Source organism: Sceloporus undulatus, chromosome 8 (assembly GCF_019175285.1).
Source record: "Sceloporus undulatus isolate JIND9_A2432 ecotype Alabama chromosome 8, SceUnd_v1.1, whole genome shotgun sequence".
NCBI lineage: Eukaryota > Metazoa > Chordata > Lepidosauria > Squamata > Phrynosomatidae > Sceloporus > Sceloporus undulatus.
In genome coordinates this window covers 39,152,200-39,166,619 of record NC_056529.1, presented here as the reverse complement: position 1 = coordinate 39,166,619, position 14,420 = coordinate 39,152,200, and the positions used below count along the sequence as shown (strand labels likewise).

Genomic DNA, 14,420 nt, shown 5'->3' with positions numbered 1-14,420 from the left:
ATGGAGCCATGACACTTTAAGTGGAATCAAACTGCTTTAATTGTGTAATGTGGAGATGGTCCTGGAGTGAAGAGAGGTTGAACTGCCAGTCCAGGTTGCATCTACACTGCAGAAATAATGCAGTTCAACACCATTTTAACTGCCATGGCTGCATGCTATGGAATCTGTGGATTTGCAGTTTGTTGTTCCTTGATAGAGAAGGCTAAACATCTCCCAAACCTACAAATCCCACAATTTCATAGCATAGAGCCATGGCGTTGTCAAACTGCATTATTAAGGTTAAAAAGATCACTTGCCCTCTCGACCCCTGCCCTTCATGGCTAGCCATTCAGGGAGGGGAGGCAACTAGGACTCTTTTAAGAGCTATAATCAATGCCTCCCTGGCTGTATTCCAGCCAGTCTAAAACTGGCTGTGGTCAAACCAATAAAAAGCCTTCCCTTGACCCCCTTGAAAGATCCAATTATTGTCCATGATCGCTTCTACCATTTTTGGGTAAGGTGATTGAGAGGGCTGTTGCCAACCAATTCCAAGCAGTCTTGGATGACACCGATTATGTCGATCCATTTCAAACTGGCTTCAGGTCGGGATACGGAGTGGAGACTGCCCTGGTCGCCTTGGTTGATGATCTCCGTCTGTGCATTGACAGGGAAGTGTGGCCCTGTTGGTGCTTTTGGACCTCTCAGCGGCCTTCGATACCATACACCATGATATCCTTCTGGAACTCCTAAGAGAGTTAGGAATTGGGGGCACTGTCGGGCAGATTCCAGGTGGTGTCACTTGGTGACAGTTGCTCGGTCAAGAGGGAGCTCAAATCGGGTGTCCCTCAGGGCGCAATACTGTTGCCAATGCTCTTCAACATTTACATGAAGCCGCTGGGTGAGATCATCTGGAGACATGGAGCGGGGTGTTATCAGTATGCTGGTGACACCCAAATCTGCTTCTCCATATCTCGGACTGCTTCAGTGACCAAGGATGGCATCTCCCCTCTGAATGACTGTCTGCAGTCAGTAATGAATTGTATGATGGAAAATAGACTTAAATTGAATCCAAATAAAACGCAGGTACTCGCTATAGGCAATCCTAATCCGGGAATGGTGATAAGCTCTCCACTACTGGACGGGGTCACAGTTCCCCTAAAGGACTGTGTTCGTAGCTTGGGGGTGCTCCTTGACTCATTGCTTCACCTGTCGTCCCAGGTTGACGCGACAGCCAGGAGTGCCTGTTATCAGCTTCGGCTGATACGCCAGTTATGCCCCTTCCTGGAACGGGAAAACCTTGAAACTGTTGTACATTTGCTGGTAACCTCTCATCTCGATTTCTGCAATGCGCTCTACATGGGGCAACTCTTTGGAAGCTGCAACTGGTCCAAAACATGGCTGCCAGATTGGTGACTGGGAGTTCCAAGTTTGATTCTATCAGACCTATCTTAAAATCTCTACACTGGCTGCCTATTAGCTTCCAGGCACAGTATAAGGTGTTGGTTATTATCTATAAAGCCCTAAATGGCTTGGGTCCAGCTTACCTGAGGGAACGCTTCCTCCCATATAAACCTTCCTGCTCTCTCAGGTCCTCAGGGAAGAACCTACTACGGTCACAGAGAACTAGACTAGTAACTACCTCCCAGAGGACATTTGCTTCTGCCGCTCCAAAAATCTGGAACGATCTGCTGGATGAGATCCGCCAACTAACATCTTTCGAGGCCTTTAAGAAGGCAATAAAAACAGATATCTTCTGGAGGGCCTTCCCAAATTGATCCCCTAATTTCACTCTCCGCGTGTTTCTCTTCGGACCAATTCGAATACTTTTGATATTATTGTTTTCTCTTTTTTATGCTGTTACTCACCTTGATCCAACACAGGGAAAGGCAGGTTATAAAAAATACTACTACTACTACCACTATTATTATTATTATTATTATTAATGCAGTGCAGATCTAGCCCCATGGAAATCTTGTCCTTGGCTTCAGGTGGCCAAAGATCTTGGGTCAGCTCTGCCAGATTTTCCAAGAAAGAGAACAGCATTGTACAGCTGGAAAGATTACGGCCGAGGGAAAAAAGGAGGACATCTGCAGATCCCATTATTACATTCTTTTGGAATCGTTCACTCACAATGACCTATTACTGTACTGGGGAAAAAATATGGTTTTTGCCTTCAAGGGATCTTAGTTTCCAGTAGGCAAAAATGAACTCCATCATCCATCGAGGAAGACGGTGCGGGGAGGACATGGGAGGTTTCTTTATGCCGCCTTCCTTCAAACCCAAAATGCCAGCAAATTCCAACTTTGGATGTGAGCAAACAACTGAAGGGGAAAAAAATAAACCCATGTGTGGTTGTGGGCTAGTTTCATAAGAAATTGGCTTGACATCTGGGTGTTTCATTTGGACACTAGGAAGGGAGCTGCATCAGCAGGAAAAAAAAAAGAGGCTAAAGAAGAAGGAGGAAAAAATCAAACCCAAGTCTGTCCCTTGAATGAAAGAAGGCAGAGCTCAGATCCCAAAAACTCATCCAAGGTGTGAAGGGAAGCAGAGGAGAAAGGAGAATTTTGCATCACAGGGTGAGTTTTCTCTTCCCCCAAATGCACTGAAATGGAAGGACTTACATTTAGGTAAAGTTACCAGCTTGGGATGGTATTTTTTTTGGCTATAGGCCTGCATTGCTTGTAAGAAAAATCACAGATTTTAGATTTGGGGGAACCTTTTACGTTTTGATTTAAAAGCAGTGGAATAAATGTACAGGTTGAGTTTCCCTGATCTAAAATGCTCAGGACCAGATGTGTTTGGGATTTCAGAGTTTTGAGGATTTGGGAATATTTGCCCATTCCTTGCAAAACTAGAAATCCTGGGAATGTTTTACCTTGGGGTAAGACGCTTTGATGGATGGATGGAAGGACAAATGTTCTGCCTTTGGGAGACTCTGGGGACCACATGGACTGTCCAATATGCCAAATAACAGAATAATAACAACAACAAAACAGTAGTAGCCGAAAAGTCATTGTTGGTTTTGAAAAATAGGCATTTTTAAGTATTCATCTTCCCCAGTTACTTGAGAAGTGAGGATTAAATCAGGCTATCTTGGGAATTGTAATTCAGGGAACTCTTGAGCAGAGAATTCTGAGTCGTTCTTAAAACTATAAATCCCAGGGTACTTTAAGACAGGGCCATGGCGGTTCAAATGGCACCAAACCACTACAGCCACTGGTCCTCCCAATGTTGTTGGACTGCAAGACATAGCAACCAAGGGTGAAGAATACCAGGAGATGGAGTCTGATAAATTCAGAAGAGTCGCATAGTTCTCACCTCTGCAATGTGGGCATGGCAGAAATAATGATGGCTCTCCTATGGAATCCTGGGATGTGTAGTTTGTTGTGGCCCCAGAGCTCCCAGAGAGGCTAAACATCTCCCAAAACTGCACCTCCCAGGGTTCCATAGCACTGATCCGTGGCAGTTAAAGTGGTGTCAAACTGCATTATTTCTGCAGTGCAGATGCAGCCATGGTGGGTAGTTGTTTCTGCTGTAATAGTTGTCAGTTGTTGTGTGCCTTCAAGTCGTTTCTGACTTATGGTGACCCTAAGGCGGTCCTATCCTGGGGTTTTCTTGGCAAGATTTGTTCAGAGGAGGTTTGCCTTTGCCTTTCCATAAACTTCTCTCTGGATTCCTCCCCGTTTCTCTGTAAGGCCAGAAATCCATTCTGGATCCATGAGGGGGATCTTCCATGCCACAGATGCATCGGCAGAGTGTTCCTCTGTTGCTTCTGATCTCTTGCATCGCTTTTGCTTTGTCGGTATCCTGCACACATCGGTTGCCTTTCTGTTCCTCTCAGCAAGCCTCCTTCCACTCCAGGAGGTGCATCGACTTTGAGGATCAATGCAATGCTAATGCAACTGGATGAAAATAGCAGGGAAGGAAGGGAGAGAAAGCGTGGGTTTTCTTGGCTGTCTTGAATTGTGAATGACAAGAAGGAAGGACCCCTGCTATCTGCCGTCCCCAAACCCAGGAGTAGAGAACATCGTGTTGCTGATTCTGGAAGGAGTTCGGAGACTGCGATGGAGGGAGATTTCAATTTTTCTTATTTTTAACATTATGAAGGGGGCAGATGTCCAAGCTGACTCTGGCCTAGATGTGTGGGGTTATGCTGCTGTGCCAAAGCAAATAATGCCATGAAGTAATAACAAAAACAAATGACTTCCTAAGTCTGAGCAAAGTTGCTTTCCTTTAGCACAGAGTGACTATTAAAGCGGTTAAGAGAGCCAACATGGTTTGAGTGTTGGGCTCTTAGAGATCAGGGTTCAAATCTGCACTCCAGTCAGTCTCAGAGGAAAGCAATGGCGTTCCAACTTGGAAAAAAAGTGGGATATAAACAACAACAACAACAACAACATATAATAATGACAAACTTTCCCTTGAATAAGCCCTTAAGTCATTTCTGACTCATGGAGACCCTATTACAGGGTTTTCTTGGCTGAACCTGTTCAGAAGAGAGATCTGGTAGCACATTACAATTAATCACATTATTATTATTATTATTATTATTATTATTATTTGCAATTATTACAGTAATGCATCTGAGGAAGTGGACTGAAGTCTATGAAAGCTCATGCTGCCAATGTCTTTCTTTTAGTGAGTTTCAATGGTGCTACAAGATCTCTCTCCCTACTAGTTCTGCAGACTAATATGGCTATATCTTTTAACTGTTCAGAGGCGGTTTGCCAGTGCCTCCCTCTGAGGATGAGAGAATGTCATTTGCCGAAGGTCATCCAATGAGTTTCTGCAGCAGAGTGGGAATTCGAACCTTGGGGTGCATCTACATTGTAGAAATACATGGAGCTTGACACTACTTTAACTTCCATGGCTCCATCCTAGACAATCCTGGGATTTGTAATTTGGCGAGGCACCGGCTCCTTTTGGCAGAGAAGGCCCAAAACCTTGCAAAGCTACAAATCCCAGGATCCTAGAGGATGGAGCCGCAGCACTTAAAGTGGGGTCAAACTGCATTACACAAGTCACAGTCATATCCGGCAACCCTGCCATGTTTTGCATGGACCAGGTCAGGTACACCTTTTGCAGGGCACATGGCATTTTCGGTGATCTAGGAAGGAAGGCTGCTGGATGTCATTTGAATGGAAGCTAATGGCGGGGAAATGATTCACTTAACAAGCCGCGGCTCTGGATGAGCCACTTCTTCCCCCAAAATGTCACTCTCTGTCGGCAGCTAAATTTAAACCTGTCTCCATGGCTAAGGCTGGGTCTCTGTGTTCACAGGTAGACAATTGCCATTATAATGTGCAAGTAGGCAGAGTGTGTCCTTTCAGTTGATCACCCAACAAAACCAATTTGCGGTGGATTCAGGGCAGAGATAGCAAGAGCTTGGGAAATTTAACATTTCATTTTTTGGACTGATTTCATGTTAGTGGAGCAAGCAATCTGAACTTCCAGGGATTGGGGTCAGCACTTTGCACACTTTTTAAAAGGTCAATCTGAAACCTGGAGTGGGTTCGCTGCCCCACTGACATGGAAGGTAACAGCTGATGCTGCTAAAATTTCCAGATTGCTAGTCACACCAATGGTGGGATTTGTAGTATAAAACTACCTTAAGATAGTACAGTACGTACTCCTCTCTCTGGTGCATCATTCAAAGTGCAGAATTTGTAGCCTTCTGTGAGGAATGTGAGGACAGCATTTCCTTTATCAAAGATGGAACCAGTGAAAAAGCAGAGCTTTGGTGCCACAACTCACTAGAATTCCTTTAATTCCATAGCACTGAGCGGTGGCAGTTAAAGTGGTGTCAAACTGGATTATTTCTGCAGTGTGGATGGGTCCTTTGACTCTGGGTTCGAATCTCTGCTCAGCTATGGAAACCTACTGGGTGACTTTGGGCAAGTCGCACCTTCTCAGCCTCGGAGGAAGGCAAAGGCAAACTCCTTCTGAACAAAGCTTGCCAAGAAACCCCTGCAATCGGTTCACTTTAGGGCCTCTGTTGGTTGGAATCGACTTGAGGGCACACAACAGCAGAGCAAAAGGATGAGAAAGTAATCTCAAAGAAAGAGAATGAATCAAAGGTTTCCCTGGCGGATGGCAGGGAAGCCAAACTCTTTTCTTGCCAGGAACTTCACCGCAATGAAAAGGCCTCTGATTTTGGCTAGACAGGAATGGAAAAATATCCTACAGCCAGACTGTGATTCAGCTTGGTTCTTCAGCCTTTGGCTGCCCATTCGGGTTGCCACCTTGTCTTCTTGGCATGCATCTGGCGCTGTCAGCATTTATATATCAGGTTGCATTTCAACTGATAATGTTTTCCTTCAGATGCAAGGAGATGCTCTCTTTCTCTGGTTTCCTTGTATAGATACCAATAACTTTGAATAATAAAATACAGTGGCCCCTTAGTATCCTCTGGGGTTTGGTTCCAGGACCCTCCTGTGGATACCAAATCCATGGGTGCCCAACTCCCATTAAATACAATGGCATAGTAAAATGGTGTCCTTATAGAAAATGGCAAAATCAAGGTTTGCTCTTTTGGAATTCATATATTTTTGAGTGTTTTTACGCCATGGATGCTTGAATCTGGGGATAAAGAATCTGTGGATACAGGGAACTGAGTGTATAGAACAGTTCTGTAGTTTCCAAACTTTGCTCCTCCAGATGATTTGGACTTCAGCTTCCAGAATTCCTAACTGTTGGTCAAACGGACTGGGGCTTCTGGGAGTTGAAATCCAAAACCTGGAGGACCAAAGTTTGGGAATCCCTGGTTTAGAGCAATAAACCAACCGCTGTGTCTAATGGTACCGATAGCCTTGGACTACCTTCTGTTTTGGCTGCAAAGGTTGCAACAGAGATCTTGAAAACAGGGGACTTATCAGCAGAGCATTCCAGAAAGTAGGAAAGAGTAAGGCAAGAGTTTCCAAACAATGTGGCTTTTTTGTTGTTGCTATACTTCTTTTTTGGGATCGATGCTCCCCTGTAACCATCTCTTGGCTCCGTCTTTTTTTCCTAGCTGTGCGAGAACCAAAGGCTCAGCATGTCTAGGAGAAATAACATGCATCTCTCAGCTGCAGGTCGCAGTTGGTGAAGCAGCAAATCTTGCCACGGGAGGATCAGCAGGGAACCGCGAAGCCAAGAGAAAAGCCAAATTAAGTGGAAGGCTTTCTGATCTGCTCAATTGGGGGGCCAGAGACCCAGATCCTCCGTTGCCCCACTTGATCCTAAGGAACAGATCTTCCAGCAAAGCCAGGTAATGCTAGCGCATGTATCTCTTGCATTGATCGACTCCTGACTCTACTAGGAAGGTGCCTCAGGCAGCAGATGTTGGGAGGTGGAAATAATAATAATAATAATAATAATAATAATTATTATTATTATTATTATTATTATTGTTTTCTTTCCCGCCTCTCTTCAAGGCTCGAGGCAGGGTACAACATGTTAAAATACAAACCACAATTATAATGTGGCGTCGGAGTAGATATCTATGTGCTACAGGTAGGCTGCTGAATTAATGCACTTTGAGGCTGCCATGGATCAATGCAATGGGATCCTGGGATATGTCATTTTGGGAGACATTTAGCCTTCTCTGCTAGAGAGTTCCAGGGCCACAACAAACTACAGGTCCCAGGAGATGATAGATAGATAGATTGATAGATAGATCACTACAAAGATAGACAGTTGAGGTTGCTGTACGTAGAGAGATCTTGTAGCACCTTGGAGACTCACTGAAAGAAAGAAATTAGCAGCATGCACTTTCGTAGACTTCAGTCTACTTCCTTGGATGCATCTGAGGAAGTACATTGAAGTCTAGGCTTAATGCTTAATGCTCATGTATTAATGTATCTGAGGAAGTAGACTGAAGCCTATGAAAGCTCCTGCTGCCAATTTCTTTCAGTGAGTCTCCAAGGTCTCTACAAGATCTCTCTGCGTAGTGATTCTACAGACTAACATAGCTATATCTTTGAATTTGAGCTTGCTGTTTGGGTGGATGAAAAACCTAGATAGAAACTGGCCCCTGATTTTCCCTGGTCGGTGGTGAAGGATGATGGGATCTGCATTGAAATCCAAAGAGGGTCATATTTGAAACAGAAGTCCTCTCAATTTCTCTGGATGGCTCCTGGCAATATTAGGAGGATGGCAAAGCTTTTGAGCCGTCAGTACCCTTGGTGGGGAAAAACCACCAAAACACCATTCCTTGTATGAGAAGGTGATAAGAAGAACTAAATAAAACGGCTTGGCACTCCATTGCTGAAGGGTTCCCATTTGCATCTAATGGGGATAGAAGCAGAACAAGCCAAGATGCTATTTGCTCTGAGTAATGTTTATTCTGCTGGTGTGTGACCATGGAAGCATGTCCTTGGGCTGAAAACAGTTCTCCCAGGGACAGAAACGCTTGCCTTTTCATGAAACAAAGCAACACCGAGACCCATTTTAAAAACAGCCATGACCTTCAGGCTTCAGAGTCTAATGGAAGAAATATAAAACTGTTCCTTGAGCATATCTCGAATGCAAAGGAGGGAGAGATTGTAGAGTTGGAAGGCCTATGAGTCTGGATTTCTTGATCAGTTCTGATCCTAAGGATAGGCATCATCCTGTTTTCTTCCCCTTACACGCATACAGCAAAATCACATTGGCATCTCTATGGTTGACATCACCCTGCATTGACATCTTTCTGTCCTATGCCCTAGGAATATTTTTGGTACTAACATTACTCTTAATCATATAGAGTGGACCCTTGGTATCTACTGGATTTTGGTTCCAGGACCCTCCCCATGATATATCCCCATGAATATCACAATCTGTGGATGCTCAAGTCCCATTAAATACAATGGCATAGTAAAATGGTTTAATGTTATTGGGTGCCTTCAAGTTGTTTCTGACTGATGGTGGCCCCAAGGCGAAGCTATCATAGGGTTTTGTTGGCAAGTTTCTTCAGAGGAAGGGTTTGCCTTTGCCATCTTCTGAGGCTGAGAGTGTGTGACTTGCCAAGGTTACCCAATGGGTTTCCATGGTCAAGCTGGGATTAGAACCCTGGTCTCCAGAATCATACTCCAATGTTCAAAGCACTATGCCATGTTGGCTCTCTAGTAAAATGGTATCCCTTGTATAATAATTGAAAAATCAAGCTTTGCTTTTTGGAATTCAAGCTGTGAATGGTTGAATCCGTGGATAAAGAATCCATGGATACAGAGGACCGACTGTATCACCGAAAGACAATAGTTGTTGCATAAACAACCGGCCAAATTGAAATTATACCATTATGTTACAATATTGTACATACGGCCTAAATGTATTTACAGCCACATGTGGTTAAAGTGAAAAATTGGTATGCGGAGATGTTGTTAAAGACAATTTCAAAAGTGTGTGTGTGTGTGTGTGTAATTTTTTAATGTAATGGAGATCTGGGATACCTATGCCATAACACTGTACTAGATGTTGTTTCCATGGCGAGTGGCTTGAGCATTGGATATGACTCTGGAAACCAGGGTTCGAATCTTGGCTTGGCCATATAAACTCACTGGGTGATCCTGGGCAAATCACACTCTCTCAGCCTCAGGGAAAAGCAATGGCAAACCTCCTCTGAACAAATATTGGCAAGAAAACCCCATGATAGGTTCGGAAACAACTCGAAGGCACGCAACACAGAGATGCTGCTTCATTTCCTTGCTTCCGATGGGAAATCATTCCCAGCTGCTGCGCTTGAAGAGTTTCTCTTTCCCCAAATAGAGGGATATCTTTTATTTTCCTTAACAGCCTTAATAAATTCAGGATATGTCTGTCACACCAAGGGAGGCCTTGCTTCACTCACTTTTTCTTACCCTGCGAGAGGCAAGCAAATAGCGATTTGGAGAGCTTTTGCCGCTCTCGCGCACCATGGGGCTGTAACTGTACATCATGTTGGATACTGGTGGTCTCAGCAGATAAATATCAGGCAGGAGGGATGGATGTTTTTTTCCTGGCCATGGGGTTCATAATAGATTTGGTGCATTTTTTCTCAAGATCATCTTGAGCAAAAGCGATGAGAGGTGTCCGTGAAGCTGAGCCTTCAGCAAAAATAAAAGCGTGGCACGTCGTTTAAGAAAATAAATGAGGAAATATCACTCTGTGTATCCACCTGTTCGGTCCGGTTCACATCAGTCCAATGTATGTACCCACCACTGCTTCACAGAGTGAAGTTTCTTGTCTTTCTCTACCAAGAGATCACTACCTCCGTCTATTTTATCCCAAATTCGGTGGGTGTTTTATTGATGTCCAAGTTTTCCCCACAGAAGTGGTTGGATATTAATATCATCCGAGGTAGTATTTCCATTTAAGGTTGCCGAAACAGACTTGTGCATGAGTTACAGTTGCGCACCCAGATTCAATGGATCTTCTCTAGACAGGAGTAACAATAGGATTTAGGACATCATTTTTTAAATAAAAATCTACTTCAACATTTGCATGGATTTCAGTTTGGAGTTTGAAATGGATTCTCTCTCGAAAACGTGCTTATAGCACTCTGTAAAGGAACATGCACAGAAGAAGACATGTTCGCGAAAAGAAATAAAGGTCAATGGGGGTGGGGGTGAAATGGGTAATGGTCGCCCCATTCCTTCTTTGGTGGAAAGGGCATTATTATTATTATTATTATTATTATTATTATTATTATTACTATTATTCCTGGGAAAAGGACCTCCCATATCATTACTGGGTGGCTGGGGCACAGGGAAAAGGTTTTGGTGGTTGTTACTGCCAAATAAAGAGAACTAGGAGGCTGATTACCTTGAAGGCACAAGCTCTCATCTGATTTTTGAAGTTAAGCAGGCGCCAGCTTGGATTATACTTGGATGAGAGACCACCAAGGATTACTAGGTGCTGCAGGGTCCCTTTCAGAGGAAGGAACTGGCAAAACCACCACTGCATATCCCTTGCCTAAAAAAAAAACCCTGGGAAATTTATGGGGTTTGCATAATACAACTTGAAGGCATATAAATTGCTAATGTATTCTTGTGCAACACATTGCTGCCAAGAGAAGCTAAGTGGGAACGTTGCCCCTATGTCTTCCTCCTTTGAAATTCTGGTTCTTTCTCCTTTGGCTAGTCCAAGATGTGCGCCATCTTTCTGCTGCTCTTGGCGTCTTCTCTTCCGGCCAGTAGCCCACATGGCCAAGAAGCCTCCTCCAAGAGAGACGGCCGGAGGGTTACATCCTGCGTCCGATGTTGTGGCCCGGCTGAACAACCGGCTTCCATCACTGCCTCCCGATACACCCGGATGAGCAGTGACTCCTTTTATTCCATGCCCAGGATCCGTCCCACTATCGACATCACCATCTTGAAAGGTAAGCGGCCATCTTTTGCCTTCCTTCCTCCCTAAAAGGCTCAGTACAAACACACACCAGCTCTTCACTCGATGGGTGTGAGCTCTTGTGACAAAGCTCATATGGGCAAATGATCATTGGCAGAAGGTGGTCCCCATATCAGTGGGAATGGTGAATATGCATTGGGTATTAGTCCAATATTATAGGACCTGTGTTAGGGATAGGATATTTCATTGTGTTGTTGTTGCCACCAGAGAACAGTTGGCCCTCACAAAAGTGGAAAACCTATGAATACAGGATGATATTATTTTTACCTGAGAGGACACTTCTCTAAGCATCACTTTTTGTGTCTGCAGGAGAAAAGGGTGAAATGGGTGACAGAGGAATCTCCGGTCCTGAAGGCAAAGAGGGTGAACCTGGTCCACGGGGCCATAATGGCCGGAAAGGTCAAAAGGGTCAGGCTGGCCTACCAGGCAATTCCTGCAAACAACATTACGTTGCCTTTTCCGTCGGCCGGAGGAAACCTCTCCATAGTTCCGACTACTACCAGCATGTCACTTTCGACACGGAGTTTGTCAACCTCTATAAGCACTTCAACATGTTTACGGGGAAGTTCTTCTGCTACGTGCCGGGGATCTACTTCTTCATCCTCAACGTCCACACCTGGAACTACAAGGAGACCTACCTACACATTATGAGGAACGACAACGAAGTGGCCATCCTCTATTCTCAGCCCAGCGAGAGGAGCATTATGCAGAGCCAAAGCCTCATGCTGGACCTCCAGGAAGGGGAGGAGGTTTGGGTGCGGATGTTCAAACGGGAAAGGGAGAATGCCATCTACAGCGAGGAATCGGACATTTACATCACCTTCAATGGACATTTAATTAAGCCGTCCGTTGAATGAACCAGACTAGGATTTGCAGAGGTTGCCCTGTTTGTGAGTTTCAGCGACAAAGCTGCTTCCCTTAACATGCTGTCCAAGAGAAAGTTGGTAGGATTACTCAGGAGTAGATGCTCTTTAGCTTGCAGCTTCCACTGGTGCCATGATAAGCCTACCTGAGAGGAGATCATTTAGAGCAATCCCAGATAGGTGCCTGCTTAGCCTTCCTAGAACTGTCTGTGAAAATTTGGGAAATGTGTCTTGTACATGGCATGGGAATTCTTATGGAATTCTCCACTTCTCCACTTTTAAGAGGTCTTCAATAGTTATATGGCCATATCTGACCAAATAACACATCCAGTATACATGATGAACAACACAGTCCCCGATTCTGGTGCAAACTGTCCTGATGACATACAGCCAGTTCAGCAATGAACCTGCATTATATCACCCTTAAAATGGTTTTAGAAATTCACAACTGCTCCAGATCTTCCCAGAGCAATGTGGGGCAGCTGTTTGCATGCACATCCTGCTATGCTACCCGCCCCCGCTGCCATCAGTGCGAATCACTCTCTCTGATTTCACAATGAGGTGCCCAGCCATATGATCCACCTCATTTTCGGACTCAGAGGGAGTGAGTTGTTCTGCTGCACAATGGGATGTCTATGCAAACAGCTACCGGGTGTCACTCCAAAGAGTCCAGGTAAGGGGGACCTTGGGGCAGCTTTGGGGCCAAAACACTCTGGGCTGGTCCTGGAGTATTCTGGTCCATGCAAACATGGCCTATGAAAGGCATTTTGGAAATCCTTCCGTATACTGCACTCTCTGTTGGCTGATCTCCCATCAAAATCCTACTCATGTAATATCTCACATGGTTGAGAGCATTTGCTTAATAATAAATGGATTTCAGAACCGCGTGTGTGTTCTGCTGAACTCCAGTGGGAGACGAACGGTTGAAAAATTCAGAAGACTGATGCGGGAGATGCTGAGTTCTTTAGATGCCTTCCTTTCTGAAGTTTGGAGGTTATGGATTAAAAGATAAAGAGCAAAGGTAAGAAACCAGAGGATCTCCATATCTTTTAGCTAACAGATCCCATCATCCCAGGCCATTAGCCCTATTGGCAGGTTTTGATGGGAATTGCAGTCCAACTATTGAGGGAGGCCGCACCACGCTGGCTCTCACCACACAATTATAGCATTATTAATTTGATTTAACTGACATGGCAATGTCCTATGGAATCATGGGATATGCAGTTTAGGGACTGCTATTTAGAAATCTCAGGGAGAGCACTCCTTAGTGCAATGGTTCCCAAACTTTGGTCTTCCAAATGGGTTGGAGGTATATTTATTTAGCCTGTGTCATGTCAAGACAAACTTGGAAAGGTTTGCCAGCCCTGGCTCACTGCAAATGAGTTTCTTTATCAGGTGGCAGCCAGAGGCCCTTGCAAATTGATCGCGTCCACAGATACAGTTGGGAGAAACTCTGTTTGCTCTGGGCCAAAGTCAAATGCTGTGTGTAAGTGGGTGCCAAGCTGACATTACCTACAAATGCATAAATGCATAGGCAGAAAAGTAAATGGTGCTCCACATCTCAAGTCGAGGTTCCTACACTACCCATCGTTGGGTAGTGCCAGCGCCTCTCCCTTTCCTCTCTGGTAGTAAAAATGCAATCATAATAACCACTAAAAATGTGCTGCTTTTGCAGGATTGCACCAAGTCTTTTCAGCCTGAGGCACTGTTTTGCTTTGCCAACAGCAGTTCCATTCCCAAATATATGAGATGAAAAGACTGGAATGTCTCTTTATGTTCAGCATGTTCACCAACACACAATGAACATTATATATATAGGAAAATGCACGGTTGAATCAAAGCAATCTAACCCAGGCTGTTCCCAAAAGTAAAAAGGTGTCGTTTTTGTCGACTTTCTGTTCACTTTATTTTTGCATTATTGCTGTTAGGAAGAAATGTCATCTGAAAAATATCCCATATTTGCGGGTTTTTTTCTACTTTTAAATCCCATTTCTGAGTGATGTTTGTCTAGTGTGATAAGGTTAGATTTTCCTGATTTGCTCTTGGACCCATTGATTTGTCTTTTTGGTAGAACTCTCTTCCGGCACCACATTTCAAGGGAGTTCATTTTCTTCCGGTCATCTTTCTTCATTGTTTAGCTTACTAGGGCATGGATGATTCTAACTTTTGGTATTCGTGACACTTGAGGATCATGTCTAGCTGTTTCATGGCTGCCTTTTCAAGTCATAGCCTTTTTTC

The 14,420-nt window shown here is 44.4% G+C and overlaps 1 protein-coding gene across 3 annotated transcripts; it reads left to right on the top strand.

Moving 5' to 3' along the window:
- The first annotated feature begins 2,300 nt into the window (after positions 1 to 2,300).
- On the top strand, positions 2,301 to 14,076 carry C1QTNF8 (C1q and TNF related 8). Of its 3 annotated transcripts, none has more exons than XM_042438038.1 (4): positions 2,301 to 2,555; positions 7,050 to 7,225; positions 11,056 to 11,293; positions 11,629 to 14,076. In XM_042438038.1, the coding sequence occupies exons 3-4, from the start codon at positions 11,062 to 11,064 to the stop codon at positions 12,174 to 12,176; spliced, it is 780 nt and encodes a 259-aa protein (XP_042293972.1). In that variant the 5' UTR covers positions 2,301 to 2,555; positions 7,050 to 7,225; positions 11,056 to 11,061; the 3' UTR covers positions 12,177 to 14,076. The 3 variants fall into 3 exon arrangements, with proteins under 3 accessions (XP_042293972.1, XP_042293973.1, XP_042293971.1); XM_042438039.1 differs by having other exon boundaries at positions 7,044 to 7,225; XM_042438037.1 differs by having other exon boundaries at positions 6,989 to 7,225.
- Positions 14,077 to 14,420: the final 344 nt, after the last annotated feature.

Coding starts and splice junctions, on each gene's coding strand:
- C1QTNF8 (XM_042438038.1), top strand. CDS start 11,062: ATGTGCGCCATCTTTCTGCTGCTCTTGGCGTCTTCTCTTCCGGCCAGT. Junction 11,294..11,628: donor CGACATCACCATCTTGAAAG/GTAAGCGGCCAT, acceptor TTGTGTCTGCAG/GAGAAAAGGGTGAAATGGGT.